The following is a 25,808-nucleotide window of genomic DNA, read 5'->3' as shown; positions in this document are numbered from 1 at the left end:
TTAAATTGAGGACGACGCAACGAGCTATGGAAAGAAAAATGATAGGTGTAACGTTAAGGGATAAGAAAAGAGCAGATTGGGTGAGGGAACAAACGCGAGTTAATGATATCTTAGTTGAAATCAAGAAAAAGAAATGGGCATGGGCAGGACACGTAATGAGGAGGGAAGATAACCGATGGTCATTAAGAGTTACAGAATGGATTCCAAGGGAAGGGAAGCGTAGCAGAGGGCGGCAGAAAGTTAGGTGGGCGGATGAGATTAAGAAGTTCGCAGGGACAACATGGCCACAATTAGCACATGACCGGGGTAGTTGGAGAAGTATGGGAGAGGCCTTTTCCCTGCAGTGGGCGTAACCAGGCTGATGATGATGATGATGCATTTCTGACAGTTGATGCTCCAAGCATCAAGCACATCTTTCTCCTATAGCATCATGCTTTTCTGATATAGGTTGATGACGTGTCAAAACATATGCTTCAAACACATAGTAACTTGAATGAAAACTATGATTAGGCTTCAGTGGGGTGTGCATATCTGCTGCATTGGCTGTCAAAAATGCACGCTTCAAAAATTAAATTGTAAGGTCCAGTGCCCTGAAGCTGTACAGTGATGCTGTAGTGCGGGGACTCCAAATACCTGAGGTTCTTTAATGTGCACCAAAATCTCAGTACAGAGGCGCTTTTTGCACTTCATCCCCAACGAAGTGCAACCACCACCACAGTTGGTAATTGAACTCACGACTTTACTCAAAAGCAGAATGCCATAGCCACCAGCGTAAGCTTTATGGAAATTCGGAGAGTTCGGAGGTATGATCCTGTGTTCTTCTTTTCGTGTTGCTATCATTTTGCACGCTGATTTTAAGTATGCATCCATTCCAACTAGCTCAACCTTTGACCTTAAGGAGATTAGAAAAAATTTCAAGATTTAAGTATTTCGAATGAAGTACATATTGTTACGGGGAGAAAAGACACTTGACAATATATTTACAAGATACACATACAACGGGCAAAAGACAGGCATACAAGATGGAGCCCATACAAGTGACTATCGGTTATCGTCATCTTCGTCAGTCCTCTCATTCTTGTTCGCTACTGCAGGGCCTCGTAGCATGACCCCCAGCGACGAAGGCGCTGTCCCAGCACTTGGTAGGTTTGAGCGATATCGCTTGAGTCAAGCAAAGTGAACGATATCAGAGGAGGATTGCGGTGTGGAAGTATTGAGAGGTTGTAACTCGTAGGTCCCGTCTGATACTAGACGCAAGACACGGTATGGGCCTGAGTAGGGTGAAATCAGCTCCTTACAAAGACCAACTCGCCGTGCTGGTTTCCAAAGAAGCACAATTTCACCAGGGTTAAAGTGGGTATCGCGGTGACGAGCGTCATATATATACGTCGTTACTTTTCTTGGGAAGTGGTCAGGCTCAGGCGTGCAATCTCATGTGCCTCGGTTGCTCTAGATATGGCATCTCGGGCATATTCTGACATCGTATCGAGAACGGCTGGGAAAATCATATCAAACGGTAGAACAGGGTCTCGCCCATACCAGAGAAAAAGTGGAGAGAAACCAGCAGAATCATGGCGGGACGTACTGTGGGCGAATGTGACGAACGGCAGAGAGGCATCACAGTCACGGTGGTCGATAGAGACGTACATAGCAAGCATTTCTGTGATAGTTCTATTGAGCCGCTCTGTGAAGCCATTGGTATGAGGACAATATGCTGTTGTAAACTTGTGCTTCGTAATGCAGGTGTGCAAGATGTCCTGGACAACCTGTGAGAGAAAGTCGCGGCCCAGGTCGGTACGGAGTTGTCGAGGAGCACTGTGGTGAAGTATCACAGTGTCGAGAAGGAAGTCAGCGACATCAGTTGCAAAACTGGTTGGAAGAGCCTCCGTGATCGCGTACCTGGTGGTGCAGTCGGTAGCCACCGCTAGCCACTTGTTCTCACTAGGAGATAGAGGAAAAGGGCCAAGAAGATCAAGACCAACTCGAAAGAATGGTGAAGATGGTATTTGAATGGGCTGGAGACAGCCAGCTGGTAGGGCTGCTGGTTTTTTGCGGAGCTGACAAGATTTGCAGGAGGTGACGTAACGGGAAACAGAATAGTAAATATCGGGCTAGAAGAAGCGATGTCGAACATGGCCATATGTCTTTGAGACTCCCAGATGACCAGTGGTTGGGACATCATGTAACTGTGTGAACACAGTATCACGCATATGCTTGGGAACGACCAGTAGCACTTCAGGGCCATCAGGGTGCATGTTGTAACAGTACAATATGCCATCTTGCAGCACAAACATATGCAAACTGGGTGAAGGTGGCAGGTCCGTCAGGCTGAGGATGATGTCTCTCAGGTAAGGGTAGCATCGTTAGCATCAAGGGTAGCGTCACCAAATGAAATGCGGTAAGCGCGAGGACGCAGGCTGACTCGCCGGTCTCACACTGGTGTTGTGGGTCTACTGGATGACATCACAAGCAATCAACATCCTTATGGAATCGGCCTGTCTTACATAACACTGTGTAAGAGTACTCTGGGAGCCATAGAGCCCACCGACCTAGATGTCCAGCTGGATCTTTTAAAGATGAAAGCCACCATAGGGCATGGTGATCTGTGATAACCGTGAAAGGCCATCCATAGAGGTAGAAGTGAAATTTACTTACTGCCCAAACGAGGGCGAGGCATTCACATTCAGTGACCAAAAGTGGTTGACTTTCGGCAGCAGCAGTTGCAGTTGCGAGCAAGTCGCTAATCTACTCCTACTTTTGCCACAGGACAGCATATGTGGAACAATCTATGAGCCGAAGCAGGGAAAGGTTATCACCTCTGCACGTGCGGTGCCCAGCTGACCACCTCGTCACAACAGTGACTGGTCTGCTGCGTCTGCCCTCTACCGGCCAAGTTCCAACATATAAGCAGGCATCGTTGGGGTTGTCTCCCACATTTGGCAGCAACGGTTGCGGTCGCGAGCAAGTCGCTAATCTACTCCTACTTTTGCCACAGGTTGGCCTTTTCTTCTTTCCTTTGCTTTCCAACCATATTTTTCTCTGTGTACACCACTGCCGCTGCTGCCAAATTGGGTGCTGTTTACACAATGCTGACCAATGCTGACCAATGCTGAGTTGGCAAAAGATATGGACGCTTTGCGCGCTGAGGTTGCTGTGATGCGTGCCAGCTTTAACATCTTTAATTAACTTTTCGAGATGGTTAAGAAGCAGAATACCGATCTTGCTGTTGAAAACAGGGCTCTGGAAGATGAGGAACAGTTGCGGGCACGGCACGCATGCAAGCATGGTTTCCAACGTGTTTGTATTTGCTTGTCTGCAGGTCCCTTTTCTCATCACCACCACGAATTCAAGTGCAATCACCACACACTGCAAGCCGGCGCGTCAATTGATGTAACCAAATCATCTGGATCTACTGCAGATGCAGCTACTAGGCACTAGTGGCGGCGATACGTACATCGGAAGCATCGACCAATTATCGACGACCAAGTCACGAACCGAACCCTACTTAAGCTGGCTCCCGGACCTCTACGGACTCAGTTGAGGGCAAGGCACGTATGCAAGCATGGTTTCCAATGTGTTCGTATTTGCTTGTCTGCAGGTGACACACGACACTTCCTCACTTAGAAGTAATTATTTGTCACTGATCATCGTGCCGTGGCCCCGCACTGTAGCGCTGCTTGTGTGATTGTCTCAAGCTTATCACAAGTGGCGATGTCGAGTTGAATCCGGGCCCCGGTTCGACCACAGATGAAAAACTTGAACAGATTTTACAAACATTGAAAGACCAGAGCAAGACGTTAAGTGACAATAAACGTGATCAGAGAGCAGTTCAAAAAGAAGTGAAAGTAAATGGTGCTGCCATAAAACTAATTGAAGACCGCTTAGCACAAACTTGAGTCTTCTTTTTCTAAACTTGATGACAAACAGTGGACGATGTCTCGTCTGAATGAAACAGTCACAGTGCTAACTAGAAAAGTTGACGATTTGGAAAATCGCCAGCGCCGCAATAACCTTATCATTTTCGGTTTGGCTGAACAAGAGGATGAAACACAGGCAGATTTATCGAAGCTGATGCAGGACAAGATATTTTCTGTGATTGGTACTTCTCCCTGCAGCATTGAGCGCATGCACCGTCTTGGAAAAAAACGCAGCCAAAAGCACGACCAGTTATTTTCCGGCTGTATGACTTCAAGGAAAAACAGGAAATTATGCACAATTGTCCCAAGTTGAAAGGCATGAACGTTTCGATAAGCGATGACTTCTCAAAGAGCGTGGTGAACAGCAGAAAGTGCCTATGGGAAAGCGCTAAATATGAGAAGTCGAGTGGAAAGTGAGTGCGCCTAATTTATGACAGCCTTTATGTGGACGCCAAGCCTTATTACTGAGATGATGACACTTCCACATGTAGGCCCTGTCGGGAGCCACATCGTCATGACAAAAATAGCAACATAGGCAGCAGAGAAAAGCCCTACGATAGGGGAAACAGCTCTGACAGCAGTGAAGAGTGTCCCTGACAGACTAGTAGTTTTAAACACCAATGCACGGAGCATATGCAACAAATCTTCTCTTTTGGAAGCTGTCCTCTTGGAACATGAACCGGATGTCGTAATTGTAACTGAAACCTGGTTAAATAAATCAATCGAGAGTGCTTATTTCCTTCCTGCGAACTATATGGCTTGTTGCGAAGACCAAGGATCCAGAGGAGGAGGTGTTGCTATTGTTTATAAAACTTCAATGGTCTTCGTTGAAATTTCATCCCCTCCAGAACTGGAGTGTATTGTGGGTATCACAGAGATTGGTGGTTCGTATTTTGTAATTGTTGCAGTATATCGCCCCCCTGGCACCACCGAAGAATACATGCTATTGCTCAATGACTTCTTAGTTGAAAAGTTTGGCAACAGCAACTGTAAGATTATAATGGCCGGAGATTTTAATTTACCGAATATTGACTGGGTATATAATCGGGAGCATCAAAATGATCAGGCCGTGTCTCGTGTTCTTCTGAATCTGACTTTTCCCTTGACTTAACACAAATAGTAACTATGCCCACACGAACCCGCGATTCAGGAGAATCGCTACTTGATTTGTTGTTTTTAAGCAGATCTGTCACACAGTCCAAGTACTGGTGTGAAGTCTTAGAAGGGATTTCTGACCACAAAATGGTGATCACGTATGTCTCTACCAAACATAACCGAGCAGAAAAGAATATGACTTTGCTAATCTCCGATTTCTCTAAAGCAGATGATGTTGCAGTATTGGACCATTTAGAGGAAGGTTATGATGATTTCAGCCATTTTATTTTGCTAAATACTACATCAGTAAATAATGCTTGGGAGAAGTTTAAAAGTGTGGTATTGGAATCAATAGAACTATTTGTTCCTAAGCGCCCCAAGAAAGTTAACAGAAAGAACCTATAGATTACACGAAAAATAATTCATAAAAAGCGTCTCCTGAAACGAATGAGGTCTAGAAAATTTTTGTCTACAAGAACATGTAATTGTTCTCATTCCATTTCACAGGAACTTAAAATGGAAATTATTAAAGCGAAACATTGTTTTATGAATGAAACACTTACCAATTTCATTATATCCTCTCTGGGAAAATTTTGGAGGTACATTTCAGGGCCCAAATCCGGCATTCAATTTCTGACAAGTAAAAATAAGTTTATCACGAACAGCTCTGAAATGGCTTGCCTCTTCAATGAATATTTTGAATCGGCCTTCACATGGGATGATGGTTCTACACCAGAAAGACTGCATTCCATTAGGCACTGCATACCTGAACCAACTATTAGACAATACGGCATCTTGAACCTGCTCCTTAAACTAGATGAGAAAAGATGTCCTGGCCCTGATCAAATTCCCAACGCTTTTTTAAAGAGATATGCCGAGTGGTGCTCATGTTTCCTTTCGGATATCTACACTAAATCTCTTGAATCTGGCGATGTTCTGAGAGACTGGAGGCGGGCTAAGGTAGTACCGATTCACAAAAAAGGTTCCAAACATGATGTCACTAATTACTGACCAATCTCTTTGACAAGTACATGTTGCAAAACGCTGGAGCACATCTTAACTACCCATCTAACTAAATTTGTGGGAGAAAACGACATTTTGGGTAAAAACCAGCATGGCTTTCGCCGAGGGTACTCCACAGTCATTATTCTCACTGAAGTTATACATGAAATCGGTCACTGTATTGATGGAAGGGGTCAAATAGATATTATCTTTATAGATTTCCGCAAAGCATTCGACAGAATATCCCATAGAAAGCTGCTTATGAAGCTGTCTCATTTCTTAGGCAATACTCAGCTATTAAAATGGATTGATGCATATTTGTCAGAAAGGGAACAATTTGTTTCATTAAATTCTGTTTGCAGTACCAATAAATCAGTTCGATCGGGTGTGCTGCAAGGATATGTTATAGGCCCTTTACTTTTTTCCATTTATATTAGTGATGCGGGAGCAGGTTTTTCACCACAAATAGCCATCAAGCATTATGCAGATGATACCATTATATATGCTAAAATATGCACTCCTAATGATCAACAGGAGCTTAGTAACCATCTACAAAAAGTCACTCTCTTGTGTGACGAGTGGCAAGTGGAACTGAATGCATCAAAGACTGTTTGTATGCGTATGACGTGTAAAAAAGATCCTTTAATTTTTCCCTACAGCATTAACGGAACCGAATTAGCTGAGGTGAAGGAATTTAAATACCTAGGAATTCATCTCGCACATGATTTGAACTGGTCGGTACGTGTCGACAACATCTGTAATAAGGCCGCATGTAAACTTTGGTCATTACGGTGAAAACTTCATGACGCCACCCCAGAGGTAAAAACAATGGCCTACAAAACGACTGTACTTCCTGTACTGACTTATGCAAGTAATGTTTGGGAGCCGTACACTCAACAAAACATACTAAAATGTGAGCGTGTACAAAACAGGGCCTTGAGGTTTATTTTTAACCCTTTGAGGGTCGAATTATTTTGAAAAAAACTTTCCCAGGTGGTCAAATTATTTTTTTGCGGATCTTGAATGTCCAAAATGTATTAAGTCGGGAATAAATAGTCAAAAATAATTAGGAACAGTATTTTGGTGCCGGCATCACTCAGAATTGCAAAATGTTCAATAGTATTTCCGAGCGTGGTACTCGTTGTAACACGGGTCTACGCACAGCGCCTTATCGCAGTCTGCACACCTAAAATGCGTGTCTGTTCTCTTGAAGCGAGGAGTTGTGTTGGCGCACACATGCCATCTCTTCGTGCGGCTACCTTGGGCAGAGGTCTGAGGCACCCTCTTGCGTAAGCGCGTTGCCGCGGTGAGCGAGAATACCTCGCGAACGGCGCTGATAAGCAAGTGGTGATAACCAAGCTAAGAGAAGTGCCAATCAAGATAGAAATCAACTTCCGCCGCCCCTGCGAGAGCGTGCCGACAAAGAGAAAAACAACGTTTCGCGCGCCTCCGTTGCGATCGCGCGGCGGAACCGAATCCGCGAAAGCGCGTTGCCACTGAGAGTGGGAGCGGGAATACCTCGCGAACGCCGCTATAAGCAAGCTAAGAGCAGCGCCAATCAAGATAGAAATCAACTTCCACCGCCCTGCAAGAGAGTGCCGACAGAGAAAAAAATGATGTTTCGCACGCCTCCGTTGCGATCACGTGGCGAAACCGAAACCGCCAAAGGGGCGTTGCCGCAGTCTGAGCGACGCGCTGAAGCTAGCAATCAGCTCTGTTTATCTCCCCAAGAAGGTAGCACCAATTTCAAACGCATCTTGTAAGTGCTAAGGGGTGGCAGCACCTCCCGATGAGCGCTCATCGTCATTATGGCGCGAAATTTCAAACGGAGGGTCGGAACCGTACCCGTACGGCGAAGACCTTGCGGGACAGAAAACCGCCGCCGTACATGTACGGCTAAAACCTTCAAAGGGTTAACACATACGCTAGAACCCAGTCCTTCACCGAACATAGAAATAAGAGCTGGCCTCATGACTGTCAAGCAGAAAATGCAGCTTAACAGGCTGACATTCTTTTTTCACGTATTAAGCGGAGACTATAAAGTAGACTTAGAAAAACACATCACATTAGAGAGACCTGCTAACCCCAGAACAAAGCATCTAAAACATATTAAACCACTTAATTATAGAACGGAATCATTCAAAAATTTGTTCCTGGTTCGAAGCATAGACGGTTGGAACAACTTGCCACATGATATAGTAGAATGTATTGATTTACAATCATTTGTAAAGGCTGTTACCAATTACTTGTGAACGGTTGAGAATACGTTGTACTGCTAGCTCTTTGTCGGTTGCAGTTGTTTCGGCACATTACTTTTTCGTTAAACCCATAAAGTGCTATAACTTGTTAATGGTAACTCATGTTGTTTATTGCTTCATATTTGTTTATATGCTGTGCCTTCCTATCCTGATTGCTTCCTATTGAATTGTTTAAACATGTACTATGTACCTTGGGACTGCTTTCTATTGAATTGTTTAAACATCTACTTTGTTTAGTTTGGTGACAGCAATGTAACCGCAACTCCTGTTTTGGCTTGTGCTGACAGTATGAATAAATAAAAAAAAAATAGAAAGAATGGCCACTTGGCACCCAGGGTTTCCGAACTGGAACAGTACTCCCGACTAAATAATGTAGAAATAAAAGGTGTCCCTGCAACCAAAGGTGAAAGCTGTCTTGTGGTTGTCCAGTTTATGAAGAGTCTTGTTCAGTCTATTGCTTTTTTAATTACTTCTCCAACCAGATGTGACATGGCAGGATCTAATACGTTAATTGAGCACATATTAATCAACTTTACTACAGATTATACAGCAGGATTCATTGAGCACAGCATAACCGACCACTACCCTATATTTTTGACTTTAGGTACAGAAAATTCTAAATCGACTGAAAAGAAAAAGAAAGTACATTTTGACTCTCAAAAATTTATCTCTATGATACAGTCAAATGACTGGACCGCAGTATCTGTGAATCTTGCGCTGAAGAGGCTTATCAGTTGATCTTGGGTGAAGTTACAAGCTGAATTCATCAATGCACTACAGTCAAATCAGACTGTATCGTACCCGTTTACATCGAATTATTCTATATATCAAACAATTTCTGGTCACGGTATAGTTACAATGACTATATAAAGCAAAAATTACGCTTACATCGAACAAAAATAGCCGCGACTCCCTATATATCGGCGGTGCGGCTCCATCCAACCGCTCTCCCTACCGTGACTGCGCTGCCTCGGGCTGCTCGGGCGCGCTGTCGACACCCCCCTGCAAAAAATTATCCTGGCCCGCCTGCAGCGCTTGCTCAGACAGCCTTGTGCTCTCGTCGTGAAAGATGGCGAAAGTGGGAGTTGTGTCGCTGCTTTTCTGGTTCATTGTGTTTGTGCCTTGTGGGCCTTCTCCCGCAGTGTTGCCATGATGAAGCGGCAGAATTCGCCTTTCGTCGTGAAGCTCGAAATCATAAACCGGGTCGCACACGATGTGAAGTCGGACACCCCCGCAGCGTGCGAGATTCCAAGGAGCACTCTCGGCACGATTAAGGCTAAAGCGGCAAAACTCGCGACCCGGTGCCTGTGGCGCTCGACGCGTACGCACGGCCATGTAGAAGTAGTTCTTCATACATGCCGGCTTCCGTGTGCTTGGTGATGACTGTAAATTCTGATGAATGCGACGAAACAGTTGCCAGTGTTGCCGAAGTTTGGAGTGAGCTGTCAGAATTTCCGGAAGCTGTTGCCGCATCAATGGTGGACGAGTTTGAGTGCAGATGATGGTGTCGCGACCATGGGAGAGCCCCAAAATGAAGACTACATCGCCAACATCATACCGAGCACAAATGAAAGTGGGCACAATGAGGAAAGCAACGACGGTCCTTTGCCCACATCCTCCGAAGTGACTGGTGCACTCACACTAGTCCAGTGCTTCTGAGCGAATGCGGAAGGTTGCGGCCTCAGCTGCTCAGACTCCTTTTGACAATGTGGGGAAGTGTGTGCGTCCCAGGCAGTGAAATTGCACAAGCAGAAGAAAATGCAGGACTAATTTATGTGAAACTAAGCTAGTTTCATCAATAAAGTGATTTTATAAATGGTATGTGCTTTTATGATATCATTTAGCAGGCTTATATCGAATTATGTTCTATATTGAACTGATAGGCGTTTTTTTGAGAGTTCGATATAACTGGGTTTGACTGTACTACATCTATCATAACTCGTTTTTTCAGTTCCCCTCGAAAAACTTGGGTCACGAGAGTGCTACTTCGATGTATCTTGAAGAAAAATCAGCTCCACAAAAGGGTAATTTGTGAGCCATTTAACTGTGAACTTAAATCTCATTTCAAAAAATATTCTAACACACTTGCAGCCGCACTTAAATGTGCCAAACGAGATTACTTTCAGAATAAGATTTTGAATAATGGCAATAATGTGAGGCGCAACTGGCAGGTCATCAACGAATTTTTAAATAATAAATGTTGTGAGCATTTAACAAAAATAAAAACTGAGACACAAACATACTGCCACCAAGCTGATATCGCGAATGCCTTCAGTGAGTATTTTAGTAGTACTTGCGATTCTCAAACAGATACCCCATTACCGACATTGCCTCGTCATCTTCATTCTTTCTACTTGCGACCTACAAATGCAAAGGAAGTTCTTCATGTTATGTCTTCACTTAGGTCTACTGGACCTGGCCTAGACTCTGTTCCCCCATCTCGTATCAAGTTAGTTTCTAATGAACTGTCTCCTATCATAACAGATACAGTTAAACAAAATGTTTAAAGCAGGCCTATTTCCCAGTTCTCTGAAAGTTGGTAAAATAACACTTGTTTACCAAAAAGGCAATCATGAACTTCTCAATAACTACAGGCCTATTTGTATGCTTTCATTTTTCAGTAAAATAACTGAACGACTAGTTATTACACGTTTATCATCCTACCTAGTAAAATTTAACCTCCTATCACCTAAACAGTATGGCTTTCGGCAGGGTTGCTCAATTGAGCTTGCGCTTCTAACTTTCACCGATAAAGTCAAGAAGGTAATCGACCAAGGCTTTCTGGTTGGAAGTGTATTTATAGAGTTAACAAAAACTTTTGACATCATTAATCACAAAATTCTAATATATAAACTTGAATCTTACGGCATAACTGGCCTGCCACTTCAGCTTATTTCTAGCTACCTAACTAATCGTACTCAAGTTGCTCAGATTGACGGCAAACTCTCATCTGCTACGAACATATATCAAGGCGTTTCTCGGGCTCGATCCTTGGCCCACTGCTGTTTCTACTATTTATTAACGACCTACCTAATACTCTGACCACTACCGACTGGATATTATATGCAGACGGCACGACTATTTTTACTTTCGTTAATAATGTCGATGAGCTACAGCGAAATGTTAACGTTGATCTGCATAAGAGAACTTCCTGGTGTCGAAAGAATATGTTGTGCGTCAATCCGCTAAAAACAGTTTTCTTTGTTTCTCATTCCTTCCCGACACTAATTTTGAAATATATATCTGTGTCTCTTGAAAACAACTTAATACACTATCGATAGCACAAAGTATCTTGGCGTAGTTTTACACAGGCATCTGTGCAGAAATCCTTGACCAGACAAACTTTCTCCAGATCGGAACGAACACTGGAATAGTCGACGAGATGTCTGAGCACAGTAAGTTGCCAGCGGCCGAAGTGACATTGCGTGGAATTGAGCTGAAGTTTGACCATGTGGAACACTGAAAGAACTGTCAAGAGTTGCTTGAGGTGTGTGTCAAAAGTAGGCGAGAAGACAATGACATCATCGAGGTAGCATAAGCAGAATGACCACTTTAAGCCGTGAAGGAGGGTGTCCATCATTCGTTCGAATGAGGCGGGAGCATTGCATAGCCCGAACGGCATCACCTTAAACTGATAGAGCCCGTCAGGTGTAATAAATGCCGTCTTTTCACGATCCATTTTGTCAACTGCAATCTGCCAATACCTGGAATGAAGGTCTATCAAAGAAAAATAGTTGAAACCCCTGAGACAGTCAAGGGGATCACCTATCCGAGGTAGGGGGTACATGTCCTTTTGGTTACTTGGTTAAGATTCCGTTAGTCGATACATAAGTGCCACTAGTTGTCCTCCTTTGTAACGAGCATGACAGGTGATGCCCATGGGCATGAAGAAGGTTCGATGATATCACGGGCAAGCATTTTCTCAACTTCCTTTTGTATAACTTGGCGCTCAATGGAAGGACACAATAATGACGTCGGTGTATGGGTTTGGTATCTCCTGTGCGAATCCAATGCTTGACAACTGTTATTTGGCTCAGTGGTCAGTCACTGAGATAAAATATGTCCTGGTACAACATGAGCAGGCCCCGAAGCATGTGCATGCGTTCGGCCAGGTCAGTTGCGATCATCTTCGTTATGTTATCTAAAATCGTGGGGTTTGAATCAATAGCAGCAGGAGCTGGTGCAGTAGGATCAGTTAAGACAGGAACATGATAGTTGGAGGCTGGAGCTAGAGTTGCAAGAAAGATACCCTAAGGTATCACTTGAGGACATAGCCCAAAATTCACAATAGGGAGACATGCGGCATCGCCCTTTATAGTGATGATCAAGTGCAGGAACATGACATTCCGCGAACAGAGGACGGTAGCGTTGGGCGACACGATGTAATCACCGTCATCTACTGAAGGACCAGCAGAGACGTAGATGTACGTCACGGCTAGATGTGGCAGACGAATGTAATCGGCAGAACACAGCCGACATAGCACAGGATTAGAAGGCTCAATGGCATGAGGTAAGGCAAGCTGGATAATTCCTGCAGAGCAGTCAATAAGAGGTGAATTCGCCGAGAGAAAGTCAAGTCCTAAGATGATTGCATGTGGGCATTGATCCAGGACATAAAACAAAACTGAAGTGTACGTGGCGTCCGGCAGCAGTGACACAGGCGGTACACAAACCGGAACCAGCTGTAGTCGTACCACTGGCTACGCAGACTACAGCGATTGGAGCAGGGGTAAGAACTTTCTTAAAACGAGTACTAAAGGTTTGAGTTGATGACCAATATGTGGGCACCAGTGTCAATGAGTGCGATGACAGTTGTACCGTCCATGTCTACATTGATAAGGTTGCGATGTACAGGTAGTGTGAGCAGAGGAATTTCGGGTCAGGTCGTTGTGGGAGGCTCACCTCTTGAAGCTGTGCCCATCAGTTTTCCGATGAGCGGTGGGAATATGAGGGAGAAGGAGAATGCTGACACAGAGGTGAGCGGGGCAGGTGTCGGGATGGCGAAGGGGAGTGGTTTGATCATGCTGGCCATGATGGTGGAGTGTTGTCATCGTCATTGCGTATCGGCGCTCGAGAACTACCACCTGGATGTTTGATGTTTCAATAGTTCGGCCAAGGCTGCGAGTTCCAAGCACTACGACAATGGCGGGAAATGTGTCCAACGTGTCCACAACAGAAGCAGATGGGCCTGTCATCGAATGTGCGCCATTCTGCAGAATTCTGATAACGGGGGTGAACAGATGGGCTTCTGTATAACTCAGGTGCGGCAGGCGGACGGTGGTCAGGTCTGTTGCCTGGGCAAAGCGTCTGTAATCCTGTGTTTGCTAGTTCTGGACGCACAACGATTTGGATAACGGAAATGGTTGCATGGGACTCGTCGGGGTTACGCACCTGAAGGGTAACTGGGGAGGAAGCTTCAATCTTGCGGCGGATGATGCGCACAATATTGTTGGATGCAGCAGGAATGGGTGGAACGGGTGGGAGAAGGAGGTCCTCGAGAGGTGGACGTCGCAGCCGTGTTCGGAAGACGTGTGAAGTTCCGAGCAATGCAGCGACTTTTTGCGTTTTCGAAGCATGGGCATTTATTGATGATGTCTTCCACTGTGGATGAGTTCTTAAAAACCAGGAGTGTAAACGCGTCATTCGCGATACCTTTGAGGATATGCGCAACCTTTTCCGTTTCCAGCATCTTCTCATTGACTTTGTGACAAAGTGCGAGCACATCCTGGATGTATGTCACATAGGACTTGGTGCAAGTCTGAGCTTGGCATGCAAGTTCTTTCTGCGCAGCACCATGGCGTCCGATGGGCTTGCCGAACAGATCGATGAGCTTTTGTTTACATACCTCCCAGCTGGTACGTTCCTGTTTCTGGTTCAGAAACCACACTTGTGCCATGCCAGCCAGGTAAAATATGATGTTCGCTAGCATCAGAGTCGGGTCCCAGTTGTTGCTAGTGTTCACCCATTCGTACAGCTGAAGCCAATCTTTGATGTCGGTGCTGTCAGAGCTGGAAAAGGTACCTGGGTCATGAGGTTCTGTGAAGACGACGGGGTGGTTGGTGGCTGATGGTTGAGGCACGGTTGGAGAGCTGCTTGAAGCATCCTCGTCCCCGCTTGCGCTGACATTGTAGATGCCACCAAGGAGCGCCTGCTGCGTAAATCTGTCTGGAGACTTGTAAAACCCGCACTCTCTACCAAAATTTTATGGAGAGAAAAGACGCTTGACAATACCATATTTACTAGCGTAATGATCGCACCCCTGAATTTTGTCATCAAAATTCTATTTTTTTATTCTTCGTGTAATGATCGCACCCTGAACTTGCCGCAGCGATATGTCGTGTGCCAAGTTTAGCCAATAATGATCGCTCTTACCATCTGTCGAATCCTACGCGAAGGACTCTTCAAGACAAACCAAGTGGTCTGCACGCACCAAACATTCTTAAGCAGATGCCCCATTTCATTCCTTTCATCACTTTCTGCACTTCCACGACAAAAAAAAAAAAAAGCTACAATCACACTTGCCTTTATTATGTGTAGGCTTTAAATGGTTGTGGTAAACAACAACAACAACAAAAAAAAGCGCCTTTTGATTCTCGTCTGCACTCGTGGGCACGCAACAAACTGCGAGCGGCAACTATAGCAGCCACGTTTATACTGATACGTTAAAAGTGTACCCTATTCATACGCCGACGCTAGTAACATAGCTAAGATATTCGCCCACCCTTAGTGGAAACGTGCCGTATTAGGATAGTAGTGAAGACAAATGCCGCAGTTTTCGCAGCATGCCTGCCATGTGTTTCTATGTCACTGGCAGCTAAGTGCGCACATCTGTTTATGTTCCCTCAAAGTGGACATGGCTACGTTATTGCCGCAAACTTGTCGATATCAACAATATTACTCACTACTGATACGGAAGAAACTGTTTCAATGCACGTAATTTACTCACGAGAAGAAAAAAGAAATCGCGTTTGGTGCGTTCGGCTTGCTCCGCCGGCCGCCATTTTTGTTTTGGTGTCCCGCACTACATACAGCGGCAGCCGCTTATTTGTTGACCCGCTGTCATCCCGCAGCAAATGCGAAATGAAAAAACATATATATACTTTTTTTTTTGCGGGAAATTTAATCCGCGTAATGATCGCACCCCTGAATTTGCGTCAATTTTCTTGACAAAAAAGTGTGATCATTATGTGAGTAAATACTGTATATTTACAAGATAAATATACAACGGGCAGAAGACATGCATACAAGACAGAGCCCGTGCCCGCGACTATCGGCAATCGCCGTCTTCGTCAGTCCTCTCATCATCGTTTGCTACTGCAGCGCCTCGTAGCAATATATACACGGTGTCTCACATAACTTGAGCCAAGAATTTAAAATGAAAGAAGCGTCGGAAGCGAATTGAACCGAATGTATGCTATTCGCAATAGTCTATAGTAACTCGGACAACTGCTTGTTTTCGCCATAACTTATTAAATAATTAAGTTTAATTACCCGACTTTTTAATTATTGGCTGAGGACCCCAAGTATGATATGCAGGTTTGTAGAGCACCTTCAGAAACCACCAATCGAGTTGTTTCCTTTACGATACGTCTCGCACAGTCCTTTATTTCCGGGTTGCAAAGAAAGCCTGCAAAATAAGAAAAAAGCCATGTGACGGAGTGTTAACGCAGTGGTATCGTGCTGCTTTTAAGCGTGCATTTGGTGAACAAGGTCGGCTGCATCGTGACTGGCGACGTAGAGGCAGGGCGTTCTTTATCTCATCGGCAGCGCTTGGCCAGCAGCATGCATTTTCGCTGTCATCCGACAGGAGCCGACCTTGTTCACCGAGCACACACTTGAGAGCAGCACGATACCACTGCGTAAACACTCCGTCACGTGGCTTTTTTTCTTATTTTGCAGGCTTTCTTTGCAACCCAGAAATAAAGGACTACGTGAGACGTATCGTAAAGGAAACAACTTGATTGGTGGTTTCTGAAGGTGCTCTACAAATCTGCGTATCATACTTGGGGTACTTGGCCAATAATTAAAAAGTTGAATAATTAAGCTTAATTAATTATTGAGTTATGGGGAAAACAAAAAATTGTCTGAGTTACTATATATAGGCTATTGCGAATAGTATGTGCTCGGTTCAATTCGCATCCGACACTCCTTTCATTTTTAAATTCTTGGCTCAAATTATGTGGGACACCCTGTATATCTTTAATTGCACGTCAGGAATAATTTTGCATTGCTTGTTCTCTTTTGTCCTCAAGATCTAACTTTGAGTGTAACCTCACAATGCAACTGATTCCCTCCAGCGTTTGAGGGGGGGGGGGTGCCCTCTATTGTCACAACGTGCTTTGTCCTCTTGTCTTTCCGCAGCGTGGATGCCGGTGTGCTGATGAACTCTCGGCTCAATGTACAGAATGCCCGATTCCAAAGCCAAATAACCAAGGTTCGTTTCCACACTTGACTGATGGTGCACATAGAATGTTCTTTGGTTTGTTTTGTTACCTTAAAAGCAGTGGCAAATTATTTTCTGTGAGACTATGCAAGATTTGTAAGAGAAATGAAACTGCAATAGGTTGGAGTTCTGAAATGGCGTGACAGATAGAGTGATTGAGGCTGAAGTGTGCCTGATGCCACCTGCCCACACTTCACATTTCAACACTGATTTGGTGCGGGAACTGTATGTAGCTGAGATGGCTATCGAACAACTGTGCAGCTTATCAACTGAGCCAGAAAGGAGTGTGGTATACAGAAGGGCTAGGCTAATCTAAGTAACAAGTTAGAACACTTAAATATTGAGAGAATCTGGCAACACAATGTCCTTTCACAAAACTCTTTGCAACGTCAAAATTTCCACAGAAACTGTTAGGTCAATACACTCATGCTTTTATTACCTGCCTCAAAATGCTGATCACATTGGACTAGCATTACCATCCTCTAGCCCACAGATAAATCCGTAATATGAGTGATGTTATCTGATGGTGTCTTCGGTAAAAATCCTAGATGAAGGTGAACCAGCTTCAAAGTTTTTTTTTCAGAGAACTGACTGCACCCTCATGCTACCTTTAGAATGTTAGTCACCTTTTCATGACCCTCTGTACAATGTGTAGCTTGCAGCACTCAAATTGAAGCCATGTCTCATGACCAGCAATAGAAGGTCTTCAAAACAGGTGTGATATTTCATTAAGCACTGTTTCTGGCAACCACACTCTTGTATCAATGCCTTGATATCCTGATACTAGCAGGTCTCCTTGGAGGTGGTGGCTGACTATCCAGGCTTTTGATATGCTGAACTCAGTTCAGTAGAACAAACTGAATTTTTGTGTATCTATGCTTATATGCAGTTTATTCTGCTTGTTTGTAGGTGAACAGTGGTTTGACATTAACCCTTTGAGGGTCGATTTTTTTCGACATATGCGACCACCCAGGGTCGAGTTTTTTATTGCAGATTTCAATTCTTCTTAGGGACTTATTTCAAAAAAAATTTACTGCAATTTTTCTAGGGTGACTGTAAAGTGAGAAAAAAATATTTTGCGTTGGTATATATGTACTCTTCATTCATGAATAACAACAATAAAAAGGAAATAAACTTATAAGGATTAAAAATTTGATGCATTTTTATACACACAGTTCAAGGCCTTGAAAATGCGGACACGAGACTATGTTGCAAGACTCAAATGTTGCTGCTCTTACACTAATATGTACATCCATAGCGTAATCGAACTGCGTAGGTGCACGCACTCAAGAAAACTGTGGTTGTGTGCCCGTCAAAAAAGCACAACGTGTGACAAACTTCTGCTAATCTTCATCTTATCGCCAACCAGAGGATATTAGTTTTCGCGAGTGTCGAAAAAAGAAGCAATGGAAGCGCATGCACGGCGGCATTCTTGCTATGCGCACCCCTGTGAGCACTGAACGAGCGAGAAAGAGGTGGTCGTCCTTTGAGTGATTAGTAACGAGACAGCCATCAGTTTTGCAAGCGCAAGACGCCAAAACCGCCTGTGAAACAAAACCAGAACCGCCCCCCGCCCGCGCGCGTGCCAATGCGCGAGCGGTACTATATAGACGCGCGGAAGCGAACTAGCGCTAAAACAGACCATGCAACAAAAACCGAGAGAGGGAGGCACGCGAAAAAATTTCCCTGTATTCCCACATAGTGGCAGCACATGACAGAAAAGAAAAAGTTTGGAAATTGGCGCGCTTTTTAAACGTACAGATGGCGCCGTAAATATACGGCATCGACCATTTTCGGACTTGTTCGCGGCGCCGTACATTTACGTCATTGACCCTGAAAGGGTTAAGTCAAAAGCTTCAGTATAAATATTATGATGCAATACATTGTTAAAAAAGTATACAGTGCAGTCCACTTATAACGATACCACATATAACGATATATCGGTTATAACGATGGGTCGACATGAGAGTGTCATTTTATGCATTAGGTCTATGGGGAAAAGAACCATTTATAACGATAGGTTATTCACCGCATATTGGATATAACGATCAAAATTTTGCAGTCTGGACGGCGTTTTCCGTGCCAAATAATCGTAACGTTTGCGTTGCTTAGTTCCCTGAAACGAACGATGTCGAGACGAGGCGATGTTTACCTCCGTAAGTTCGTATCTGCCGCCATTACCGCGCAGTGCGTCTCGCCCCGCCCGCGCACGAGTAGGCGCAGCCAACGTTGGCGCAGCGCGCCACAAGATGGCGCTAGCTGCTTCATGCGCGTCGGCCACAGTCGCTCCGATAGAGAGAGAAAGAAAAAAAGAAGCGACAAGCAAAGCGGCGCGGTGGCGCCCGTCCCGCGACTCTCTCGCGATAGCAGGCTGACGCCACCGAAGCAGCGTGCAACAAACGGTTCAACCCAGTTCGAAGATGGCGCCGACAAAGCGCAAAGCTGTGTCGCTTGACACGAAGATTGATATTTTGCAGGACTCTCGATGCAGCTTCAAGGTGAGCGCCCTCGTGAAGAAGTATGAGCTCGTTCAGTTAAAGATATCAACCATCTTGAAAACCGGGAGCACCGCGATTGTGAAGGCAGGAGCTATCAGCGGCCATTCCGATCAGCGGAAAAGGGGTTAGAGACCCTTTGTACGCCGATGTTGAAGAGGCGCTTTACCAGTGGTTCATCACCAATTGCTTCAAGAAGGCGGGCTTTGTGCGTAAGGACGAACTTCCCCAACCCGCTGAGACCGACCCGGTGGAATTCGCTGACATAACCGAGCTCTGGGAGCTCGTTCCTACTGGTGACACAGGTGGTGTGTCGAAGGAGGAGTTTTTGACTGCAGACAGTGCTGCCTCGTTCTGCGATGAGGTCACTGACGAGGCGATCGCCGAAGATGTGCTGTCTCGACAGACGCAAAGTTGTGCGACGGTGGCGACGGCATCAGCGACAGTGACAACGAGATCGACAGTGGCTCCTTGACCCCGACCACGATGTCCACGCAAAGTGCACTGTCGTCGATCGACTCCTTAATTGATTTTATGCATGCTAAAGGATTGCCGCCAGTGTTCGCGCAGCAGCTGGAATCCATGCACACTGCGGTTGTGAAGCTGAAGCTGCCGCAAAAGCAAGTGCAGATTTCGGACTATTTCGGCGCGCGTAATCCTTGACACGGTCAATGGCGCTAGAAATAAAGTTTGTTTTTCACGGCCTACTGTATACATCATCTATTCTTTAGAGCAAGTAGCGAATTAGAGTTCAGAGCTGCAAAGGTAAAGAGCGCAAACGCGTTTAAAATTTTTTTTTTTTTTTTGGTAACTGCAGTCCAGATATAGCGATCATCGGTTATAACGATCATATTTTTCGTCTTTCTCGATATCGTTATAAGTGGACTGCACTGTAATACCACTATCTGCAAGACAATGGAAAACTTGGTGCACACTCTGAACTTTGTCACAGTGTTACGAGCTTAGACAGATTTTAACAAAAGTATAATGCTGGGATATAACTTCCTAACCTATTTTACTACCGCAAGCATGCCATGGATATTCATATCAAAACTTCACCTGCTTTTAAAAACTAAGTCCCATCGGTTTCCGTCACAGGGATGGTGCAATCTGGACACCAGTTGTTGATTTGCCATCGGAGCCACATCTCAACAAGAAAGGATACTTGACAAACTCGATAGCCTGTGATTTGAGGCAACCGAGGGCAGCCGTCTCGGCAAACGAGGACATGTTGAAGTGGATGGACCGTTCCTCGGCCACATCGAAGCCCTGGAACTTGACGGGCTGCGCGTAGTTGACGAGCGACGAGAGCACCGGGTGCACGTGCACCGTGGCCCCCGTGTACTGGTAGTGGGCCATGGCCAGCTGCTCCTCCAGCTGCGCCTCCACCTGACAACCACCGACCAAATGTGGGTCACGGGGTCAGCCGCTCCGGCAGCAAAGCCCACCTTACCTTCTTTTCTGCACACGAGGAGAAGAAAAAGAGGGAGGGGCAACGTGGTGACGTTGTACCACTGCAACTACAACACCATAGAAATTCAACAGACAAGGAAATTCCCACGATGCAAACAACCGTGCCAGTCCCTGGATCAAAGCAGGGTACTGTATATTGCATCAATAAGGGAGCACAGCATACGTCTGGCTAAATCACTGCCCTGCTTGCACTCAAAATTTCTAGAGGGAGAATTCTTTTACAGTGCATCTCATTGAATACCATGCCTGGATGCTGTACTTGACTCTTTCACCAAAACATGAGAGAAATACAAGTCTGCTGCAATGCAAGATTGAAAATGTAATTTTATTAATGAAAGAAATAGTGCAATCGTCTGCCCTGCCCTAAAGGGATGAAACACCAACAGTGCAGATGGCACAATGTAAAGCAGTTTATTTCTCCAAGCAGCACATAGCACCAGCGCCTTTCCCACTGAGAAAATCCACATTTTCCTTCCAGCACTGCTATAGACATGTATTGTCATCACAAATTCAAAACTACTCAATGCATTGTTTTGTTTTCAGGTTCACCTGAATTCGTAACAGTGGCTTAATTAAGACTAAGAAACGAACACTTCTGACTACTCCATGCTTAGAAACTGGCTGTCAAGTACTGATGTGGATAGTAGACTTCGATGTAACTACGTGTAAGAGGTGTTCTGGCCAGTTATTTCCTGTTTGCATTTCAATTTATCCTGACATACCTTGGTTAGCTTGAATGAAACAGGCAAATTCACTGCATCCAAGCATTTTACTAATAAAAATTAACTGTGAAACATCCCCTCTGTGCAAAATTTTAGAGCAGTTGAGGCAGCGGTTTAGTCAGAACAGCCATTTGAACTACCGTGAAATTCCGAGCAAGTGCCCCCACCTGTGCAAGAGCCCCCCCCTGCAACTTCACTGCCAATGTCAAATTTCCGTGCTGTTCCGCTTTGTTTATGTCCTTCTTTTTTTTTTTGCACTCTTTTAATTTTATTCTATACCATGAACCAACTACCCTAGCAGCAAGCCTTGTTAAGCTATCCTGTACAAGAAAAGAAAATTAAATTATGGGGTTTTATGTGCGAAAACCACATTCTGATTATGAGGCATGTCGTGGGGGCTCCATTGATATAATCGATGATCAAATAATTATCCCATGGTTAAATGCTTGTTTTCCATGCGTGAATACTCGTGTTTGACTGATATGATGTTTTACCAGATTTTGTCTATGGCTTTGGTGCAGAGATTAACCCAATGTTCATCGAAGCCTAACGCTGTCAGAAGTGGCTTGTGAGAAGTGGGCATTTGCAGCACAACAAATAGCAAGGTGCAACAGATTTGTTGCACTTGACAACTGCAAATGTAATTGCTTGTTGCAATTGCACTTGACACCACAACCTGAGCATAGTGATAAGCTAAAAGAAATGTTTTCAATAAAATACTTTTCTCATGAAAAAAAAAAAGGAAAGGAACAGATGCAGATGCATTTGAGAGTTCAGGTCCGAGCGAAAGTTGCAATCATACTGCCAAGCAACAGCCTTTAGCTAATTGCTGCATGTCTATCAGTTTTTTTTCTTTTGACTGCATAGATGACAGAGATGAGCAGTTGATGAAAAGCACAAGGCTGCCTATAAAATGTGTGCTCAGCTATGCAACACGAAATAAAATGAAGGTGGCTGGTTCACAATGTAGAGGGCTGCTGCTTGATCCTGGCTGCACAACTGGTCAACACAAATGTGCACATATGTGTACATGCATGCATACATTTCCGTACATCAAGTAACTGACATAAGTAATTGCATGGAGAACATTCCAGTTTTGCACATATTTTCGTACGACATCAGAGACTACTCTCAATTTTGCATAGAGAATGCAAAGCTGCTTTCGAGAGTTCCCAACAGCCGTTGAACTTCTTAGTGGCCTCTCTGGACCAATCCCTATTAACGCTTCAGAGTGTTACTCAAAAGAACAAATGAAAACAGTTATACGAAAACGGTTAATATACGAAATGGATAATGAAAATAGCTAGCGCTAACGAGACTTCATAATGATCCATGTGTAAGACCCAAACAGCATGAAAAATGCAGGGATAAAGAAAAGTAGAGAACACAAGTGCTGATAACACAGCATTTGTGTTATCACACACAAGTACATCAGCACTTGTGTTGTGTAAGCACACATAAGCACACCAGCAGTTGAGTTGTCTACTTTTTTTTGTGCCAATGTCTTTTGCTCTATTTCGTTCTTAAGTACAGATCCTTATCAACACGCCCTGCTTTCAGTGCTGTTACTTCACAGTAACTGCTTTAGTACTACATATTGAAAAGAAAAGTATGAAAGCTATTTGACACAGACAGCAGTGCCAGCCTGACTCGGAAGCAAGCTTATGCTCTCAGGAAAGTTGTCAAATCATAACCAACACTCTTTTTGGAAATTCCAACATACCTAGCAACCAAAGTATAAAGGCTGTGAAGAACATGGATCAAGCCATGCTTTACGAAGCTAACGTAGCACATCTGAGTCAACATCAATTTTCACTTGTGCACAAGTGGTGCAGTGTCAAGCAGGGAAGCAGAAGTGTGTGCTCTCAACAGGAAGGACATTAATCAGGTGCACTGAAGCTCTGCTACAAGACAGATCAGAACAGATAATGCGAATAAATTTTGTGAAAGTTGCTTCGAGTGACATGGCTCTCCCAGTTTCAATGCCCTAAACCAAAAGTAAACCCAATTTTCTTTATGATGCTGCAGTCTTGCTTTGTTGAAAGGCTATGTAGAAATGAGAGTTAACGTTCATGGTATAGATGTGCACACTATTTGTAATAATTGAAACAGTGGTAGACCAGCATGAGTCTCACACCCTGCCATGGAGCAAACTGTCTTTTTTACTGGTGTATATTGTGTAGCAAAAGATATCAAGTGCTTTTAGTACAAACGCTTTAGCTTATCTAAAAGGTGTGCATGGTCACAACAGCAGGGTAAACTGCATCTGCCTTTTGTGTGTCCATTGTTGCAGTGTTTTTACAGAGCTCTAACGTGACCAATCCAAACTTTAACACAGTTATCCTTTAGAAATTTATTTTGGTTATACATCTGATCAAAACTAAACATGCTTCAATCCAATCATTCCAAAAATGGTGGTGTCTCGCCGCATTCTACAGAAGTGAAGACAGCATTGTGCTCTGTGGATGGCGAGAAGTTAGCGGTAAGTTATGGTCCAACACCAATTGCCTGCTTTATATGAACTTAACTTTAATCAGAAAATATAAAGCAGGTGCCAATAAAGCAGTTTCCAGCAAATACACTGAGTGAAAAAAAAAAAAAAAGAAAGAACTCTCCAGGCAACATTTTCTACTACGGTGTTACCTGGCAGGCTATAAAACTAGCACCAAAAATTTCAAAAGCCTGTACAGCCTCCCTGACAATACAGCCACCCAGCTACGGCAGCTGCACATTTGAGAAAACAATAAATGTGTTGGCCAACAGAATGCTAAGCTGTTATCAAGAGGAAAATGAGAAACCTTGTAGCTGCAAGCAAAGTACTACTGCTACGGTGGCCAAGGAAGATGAGATAGAAGGAAAGCTTCAAAGGAACACCAGTCGGCCGCAACTGCGACTAGACTCTGGAAGAGAAGAGCGAGAGAGTGCAGCAGGTGCCACGTGAAGCCAAGGAGTGGCACCGAGAAGGGATCAGGGGACAGTTTGTGTGCAGAGGAGGACAAGAAGCGTGAGAGGAGGACAGCAGAAGCAGAAACCACACCCTGGCTAGGCCAGCAGGTGGCGCTCGGGTCCAGCCATGGAGATGACAACACGGAAAGCGGCGCAGTGCAGAGAGAAGCGGTCAGCACAAGCAGTGCGTGAACCCGATGAACCGTGGACTGGCAAGGCAGCACACAGCAGAGAAGGAGAGAAGCGCACAGGGCGAGAAGCGTGGATGGCCGAAATCTCACTTTTGGATCCAGGGTTGTTTTTCTGTGTGGGTGAACTTGGCTCGACCTCTGAAAGTTGGGCCACAAAGGGACGTTAGTCAGCAATAACAACGGCACTGGCAGGCTGGTCAGCCCGCGGTGGCGGTAGCCGCTAAAAGCATACACTCATCACAAGTGTGCGTCCACTCACTGAGAGTCTGTTAACTGACACATTTGCCAAGGAATAACACTTTAAACAACTCACACTAAAAAAGGGTATCAACAACCTCAATATTTACTGCAGATACACTCCCTGTTTGTAAAAAAGAAAAGTTTTGTTCTTCTTCATTGTTTGCCACTTCGAACTATAATGTCAGCCAAATGACTTCTGAAAACTTGGCCATGTGAAATCCAATTATCTCCTGAGAAAGTGTGTGCCAATGGAGTTTTCATGCCTGCATGAGAAGCTTGGCAATGTTGCTGCATCTTTGTGACGTTATACTTTGTAGCTTCTCACTTAATATTGTACAATAAATAAATATAGGATTCCAAAGGTGCACAATATGTGAAGCTACAGCTCATGTTGAATTCAAATCGAGTAAGTAAATCAAGCAAGATATGACATCATCAGAAGATAGAGACCTTGTTCTCTGGCTGTACCCCACAGCCCCTATTAAACTTAATTAAGTAGCAGCAAGCTGCTATCTTCCGATATTGGCAAATGTGCAGGGTGCTAGGAAAACGCATGCTTTTCCATGATTTCATTTGTGTTACAGAGGATCTGCAGCAACAGCTGCAGTCTTCATAGCTCAAACATTTGTGGTCTTGCCTCAAATTCTCGATACGAAAGAGTTTGATCATGGGGAGATGCAAGGTAAATGCATATGCATGTAGTGTTCGTGTAATCGTCACAGAGCAGAAGTAAACAGTAGTCAAAAAAGGAACACTTCAAGTCGGAGCCAATGTTTTGCTAAGGGGACGTATTTTCATCGACGTGTCCAAAGAAAATGCTTAGACAAGGGGACTTTTGTCCTCGAGAAGCCTCCTTGTCAAAATACTGGCTCAAGGCACGCCAATGAAAACAGGCTCCCTTGGCGAAACATTGGACAACTGAATGAGGGATACCTCAGGCATTGCTGTGTTGAAATGGCTGTCGAAAATGGCCGTGTTCGACAATATACATTCTTTTTTTATGGTGTGAAAAGTGGACATGACCCA

The 25,808-nt window shown here is 44.5% G+C and overlaps 1 protein-coding gene across 1 annotated transcript in view; it reads right to left on the bottom strand.

The window, feature by feature from the left end:
- Positions 1-25,808, bottom strand: part of norpA (no receptor potential A) — a 307,805-nt gene that overhangs the window by 106,740 nt on the left and 175,257 nt on the right. The window contains exons 18-20 of the mRNA XM_072289167.1: positions 23,033-23,072; positions 22,361-22,396; positions 20,376-20,593 (exon numbers count right to left, since the gene is read on the bottom strand). Coding sequence (XP_072145268.1) covers positions 20,376-20,593; positions 22,361-22,396; positions 23,033-23,072 — 294 coding nt within the window. The remainder of the gene's footprint in view (positions 1-20,375; positions 20,594-22,360; positions 22,397-23,032; positions 23,073-25,808) is intronic.

This window comes from Dermacentor andersoni, chromosome 7 (genome assembly GCF_023375885.2).
Source record: "Dermacentor andersoni chromosome 7, qqDerAnde1_hic_scaffold, whole genome shotgun sequence".
NCBI classification, from domain to species: domain Eukaryota; kingdom Metazoa; phylum Arthropoda; class Arachnida; order Ixodida; family Ixodidae; genus Dermacentor; species Dermacentor andersoni.
Note: the sequence above shows the minus strand (reverse complement) of the source record. Positions and strands in the feature narration are given on the sequence as shown.